The sequence below is a fragment of the Portunus trituberculatus genome, chromosome 36 (genome assembly GCF_017591435.1).
Source record: "Portunus trituberculatus isolate SZX2019 chromosome 36, ASM1759143v1, whole genome shotgun sequence".
NCBI lineage: Eukaryota > Metazoa > Arthropoda > Malacostraca > Decapoda > Portunidae > Portunus > Portunus trituberculatus.
The window spans coordinates 10,798,446-10,804,552 of record NC_059290.1 but is presented as its reverse complement, the minus strand read 5'-3'; the positions used below and the strand labels follow the sequence as shown (position 1 = coordinate 10,804,552).

The 6,107-nt window shown below is 39.3% G+C and overlaps 1 protein-coding gene across 1 annotated transcript in view; it reads left to right on the top strand.

Annotated features, from left to right (window-relative positions):
• Window positions 1-1,605: 1,605 nt before the first annotated feature.
• Window positions 1,606-6,107, top strand: part of LOC123513630 (lachesin-like) — a 149,934-nt gene continuing 145,432 nt past the window's right edge. Inside the window, exon 1 of the mRNA XM_045270897.1 lies at window positions 1,606-1,743. Within this exon, the coding sequence (XP_045126832.1) occupies window positions 1,707-1,743 (37 nt within the window). The 5' untranslated portion in view covers window positions 1,606-1,706. The remainder of the gene's footprint in view (window positions 1,744-6,107) is intronic.

Here is a 6,107-nt window from a genome sequence, read left to right as displayed (position 1 = left end):
CAGGCAGAAAGATAGAGAAACAGACAGACAGACAGACAGACAGATGAGCAAAAGAGGAAATGGTAACAAAATATACGAAGAAAGAGGATTTGGAGAGGAGGAGGAAGAGGAGGAGGAGGAAGAGGAGAGAGGGAGGGAAAATGAGCTTATTGATGTTGTATTATCGGTCAGAACATATTCCTCCTCCTCCTCCTCCTCCTCCTCCTCCTCCATCTCCTCCTCCTCCTGTTTTCGACTTTGTGTTAAAGATTTCTATAATGCATTTCTCAATCTTCTTCTTTTATGTTTCTTATTCTTCTTGTTCTTGTTCTTGTTCTTCTTCCTTGTCCCTTCACTCCCCCTTTATCATAATTCTCTTCTTTCTTCTTCCTTTATTTTAACTTTCCTTCTTATTCTTCCTTCTTTTTTTTTCTTCTTATTCTTGTTTATCTGTTTGTTCGTCTCTTTATTACACTTTTTCTGCATTTTACCCTCCGTTTCTTCCCTTGTATCATTATTTATTTGATTTTCTTGGTATTAGAGAGAGAGAGAGAGAGAGAGAGAGAGAGAGAGAGAGAGAGGGAGAGAATTTTCAGTGAAGCATTACTCATATCGTGGCAGCCTCCCCTTCTCTCTCTCTCTCTTGAAAGTGATTTAAATGATCCCGCGTGACATTGGGCAGAGTTGTTTGGCGTTCACTAAATAGACGCGCGTTTTCGTTCAATTTACACCTCATTGAACGTGCTAAATGTACTAAGATCCCTCTGCTCTGCGTGGGCGTGGTCTGGCGTGGGCTGGCGTGGGCTTGGGTGGGTGGGTGGGCGCTGGGTGGCTGCAGGTTGGATGGGCGCTGTTTTGTGTGGATGGGTGTTCTGTTGCAGTGTGGAGGTGGTTTTAAGTGGTTTTGGGTGGTGTGTGTGTGTGTGTGTGTGTGTGTGTGTGTGTGTGTGTGTGTGTGTGTTGTTGTTGTTGTTGTTGTTTCTTGTTTTCCTGACTAATACTTTTTTCTTTCATTATCATCTTTATTCTTTTTCTTCTCATTTCTTTTTCATTACTATCACCACCACCACCACCACCCTAACACGCACATCCACACACACACACACACACACACACACACACACACACACACACACACACACACACACACACACACACACACGCACACACATACACAAGACTTTTAATATTCACCAGCTTTACCACACCATCACCACCACCACCACCACCACCACCAGCATCACCAACCCAAGCACCACACCTGTTATTACTCTCACACCTGGGTGGGGGCTGGGACACACACACACACACACACACACACACACACACACACTCTAGACACACTCTCTTGATCTAATTGAGCTCTCTGGGACATGGGCACGCTTCACACTCTTAATCACACTCACTCTCACTCTATTCAAGCCTTCACGCAGCAAAATCACGCTTAGAACCAACAAGAAGGCGATAAAAACCCACCATTTCTCGATCTCTACTCATTACTCACTCACTCACACGAGATAAGGAACATAAACATTCACTGCCCATGCGTCGCTACCGTACTTCCTCCATTCTGCTCCCTGATTGGCTGGGAAGAGGAAGAGGGCGGGGCTTTCATTGTGACGTCATTATTCCCTGCAGCCAAACCTCCTCCCTGTCTCGTGGTACTCAGTTGTGATTCCTTCGTCAGAGTGTGTGGTGCGTCTCTACATCTCACCAAACACGTCACCATGAAGCTTGTTATTATACTCTCCTTAGCCGCTACAGGTAAGTCACGGATTAATGAGCAGTACTTATCTGGGGTGTATACGTGAGCGACAGGTGTGTGCATGTGTGTGTGTACGTGAGTGAGTGTATGAGTTGCTCAGGTGTGGTTGGTATACCTGTCCATGTCCGCCAGGTGAAGTTTAGGTGTTGCCGTTACCTCATTTTACCTTTCGTTATGTAAATTGTAGGTTTTCGTCATATTCCTTCGATGTAACAGGCGCTGACACACACAGGGACAGGCCGGGACGTACACCACCACTTACACACGCTGGTGGTGATATGGTGTTGTGAAATGCATCGAAATTCCGGTACACACCCCCCCTCCCAGCCTCCCACACTGAACCCCACCCATTTGAGAACAGCAGGCAACACACACCACACACTCATCCACACACACCACCCCACACACATCCACTATCTATAAAAAAAATAATGTGGAGTATAGAAAGAGAAAGCAGGTTTGGGTGGGTGAGGGCGGGAGGACAGCGGGAAGATTCAAACAGGTAAGGTAAGGCGGTACACGTGACGCTCACCTGCCCGCTTACCTGTGCGTTGAACATGGAGGAACACAAAAGACGAGGGAATAGCTTAAGGATTGTGGTTTTCTTGTTGTGGATTAGTGGTGGAGTGGAGGGAAGGAAGGTGGATAGCGGTGAGAGAGAAGGAAAAGTGAAGGTTGCAGGGAAGGAAAGATTTGGGGAGATTAGGAATGAAAAGGTAAAGAGGTGAGAGATGGGGAGAGGGAAGGAAAGGTGGGAAGAGGTTACAAGGGAGAAAAATATGGGGAGGTTAGGGAGAAGGAAACGTGGATGGGGAGGTGAGGGGGGAAGGAAAGGAGGGAGATGAGGATAGGTTACAGCAGGGGTGGACAAACATTTCAGTGCTAGGGCCACAGTAATAAAAATAATCTTATAAGGCCGCATACTATATTAACACAAAATTATTAACATTCAAAATACAAAATAAAAGGCTTGTGAAGAAAAAGCCAACCCACATATCCACACCTGCCGGAAAAAAAAAAACTGAAATGCTCTCAATATTATCAGGTGTAGTTTGTCACACCTGAGTTAGAAGGAAGGGTTTGGATTTAGGTAGTAGCTTAATGGAAAAGTTTGAGGATATTTTGAGGAACGAATGGGAGGAACTTAAAGAATATCATAACGTAACTTAATCCAAGCTAACTCAACCTCACTTGATTTAACTTAACCTAACCAAGCCAAACTAGAATAGAAAGGTTTAAGAGAATATTTTTTGAGGAAGAAATGAGAAGAACTAAAATGATATCATAACGTAATTTTATCCAAGCTAACTCAACCTCACTTTACCTAACCTAACTAGTATAGAAAGGTTTAAGAGAATAGTTTTGAGGAAGGAGTGACATCAAATAAAACTAACATTCAGTAATTTTGTCGTAACTAACTCAACCTCACTTTACCTAACCTAACCTAACCTAACTAAAATAGAAAGGTTTGAGAGAATAGTTTTGAGGAAGGAGTGACATCAAATAAAACTAACATTCAGTAATTTTGTCGTAACTAACTTAACCTCACTTTACCTAACCTAACCTAACTAGTATAGAAAGGTTTGAGGGAATAGTTTTGAGGAACGCAATTTCACCCAAGCTAACTCAACCTAACTTTACCTAACTTAACCTAACCAAACGAAAGTACAACGACTCTAATTTAATGTAACCAAGCTTAATCTATCCTAGCTTAATTTAATCTAAGGAAGGAAAGGTTTGAGGAAATTGTTTTGAGGAAGAAGTGAGATGGAATAGAACATCTTAGGGTAATTTTGTCCAAGTTAGCTTAACCTCACTTTATTTAACTTAACCAAACTAAAAGATGATTTTTTTTTCTAATCTAACCCAAAAACTTACATACATTTCTCTAATCTAACCTAACCTAACCTAACCTAATTCAACTAGCAAGTATAAAAGAAGAAATAAAAAAAGGTTTAAGTAAAAGGAAAAAGAATCAAATCTCACAAAACGCCTTCCGATCCCACACACACACACACACACACACACACACACACACACACACACACACACACACACACACACACACACACACACACAAAGACGAGAAAGCGACCAGATATAGAGGGAAGACAAAATGAACGAATAACTTTGTGAATGAATAAATAAGTAAGGATAATAAATAAATAGGTAAATAATGAGAGCAAGGAGTAATTATTCTTAACGAGTCACTAATTAGAAGGCTTTTTTATGTATCGTGTCACTCGTGTTTTTGTTTCACCTATTTTATTTATTTATTTATTATTTTTTTTTAGTGAGTGCGACGTAAAGCTTGTTAGTTTTTAAAGGTTGTAATTATCACCGTGGCAGATTTTGCTTGATTGCTGAATGAAGGGATGAGGACTTTTTTTTTTTTTTTTTTTTTGTCTTCATACCGGGGCTGATGAGGGTGGTGATAGTAATAATGGTAATGATAACAACAATGATAGGAAGATGAATACTTACTACTACTACTACTACTACTACTACTACTACTACTTCTATTACTATTACTACAGATGTACCAATACCAGAATATTTGACCGATAACGATATTGATGCCACAGAGCAGAGGTGATACCGTTACTACTACTGCTACTGATAACACTGCTCTGGAAACCACCCTGTAAGATTGTTGCCCACAGTATTTTTTTTTTTTTTCTAAGTTTGACATAAAGAGTGCGCGGATATCCGGCAGGATGTAGCGCACACACACTAGGAATTCCGTCACTATTTCTTTGTCTTTCATGTGTCATTTTAAATGTGTTCATCATTCTTTATTGTAAAGGGCAACACTGTGTGTGATGGAAGCCACCCCTGCCATTTGGATGATAGCTTTGTCCAAGGTCTTGGTTGACAGAGAAAGAGAGAGAGAGAGAGAGAGAGAGAGAGATTTTTCCTAGTTTTAATTAAAATATTCGCAGTTCATTGGTCTGCAGTACATGTGTTGAATATACTAAGCTTTGAGTTCCGACACATTACACACAAACTGTAAGGCTGGTTCCGGGTGTGTCGGTGTGTCTGTGGAGCGGCGTGGCCACACTCCGCTACAAGAATATTTTGTCTCAACTAAAACTGCTCTTTTATGTTTTACCTTAAAAAGAAATAATAAATATAAATCTTTTTCATGTAGACTAATACTCCTGAGTGCTTAGCCTTGGGAGGCAGCGTGTGATGGTTCTGTCAGGGCAGTGTCTGAGTTATTTGAAGTATTCTTGACACTCATGGGTTGAAGATGGTAGAACAAAGACTGAGGAGAAACATTTGTAACTGTATTCGAATAAATGTCTTTGTTTACTAATACGAACATACATCTGTCTTATAACCATAATTGTTATTTATAAACAACCTGTCAGAAGAATTGAAATCCCGTAGATAACAAGAAAAACATGATAAAACTAGCAAACCTTAACTGACGTGCACACACCACCAATCTACAGTGTGTCTGTGTGTCTGTGTGCTGACTGAGGTGAGGGATGAAACACAGCCCTGAGTCCACCACCAACCTGCCTGCTACACGGTGGCAGTGGTGACTCATTAGCAAAGAGTGTATTGCATCACAACACACCTGGGCTCAATACGCCGTGTTATACTAAATCATTTGACATTATCATTAATTCATCTATCGCTTTAAAACATCCAAATTCTGCTTCACTGAATAACGTGCAGAGTGAAATACACCACGTCATGAATTTTTCTCCTTTGAGGATCGGTATCGGCAGAATATAAGCCGATACCGATGCCGATACTCCTTAAATGGGCCGATTCTGCTGATACCGAAACACAGGAACACCTCCAACTGTTACTATACAAACCCACTGCTACCACCACCACCACCACCACCACCAATAATAATAATGGCAATAATGATGATATTAGTGATAGTAATAATAATAGTAGTAGTAATAATAATAACAATAATAATAATAGTAGAAGTAGTAATAATAAGAATAATAATAGTAGTAGTAATAATAATAAGAACAATAATGATAATAGTAGTAGCAGTAATAATAATAACAACAATAATAATAATAGTAATAATAATAATAAAAACAACAATAATAATAATGATAATAATAATAACAATAACAATAATAGTAACAATAATGATAATAACCATAATAATACTAATAATAGTAGTAGTAATAATATATAATAACAATAATAATAATACTAGTAATAATAATAATAACAATAATAATACAAGTAGTAATAATAACAATAACAATAATAGTAGTAGTAATAATAATAACAATAATAATACAAGTAGTAATAATAACAAAAATAGTAGTAGTAGTAGTAGTAATAGTAATAACGATAGTAATAATGACTTTAAGAGGGAGGG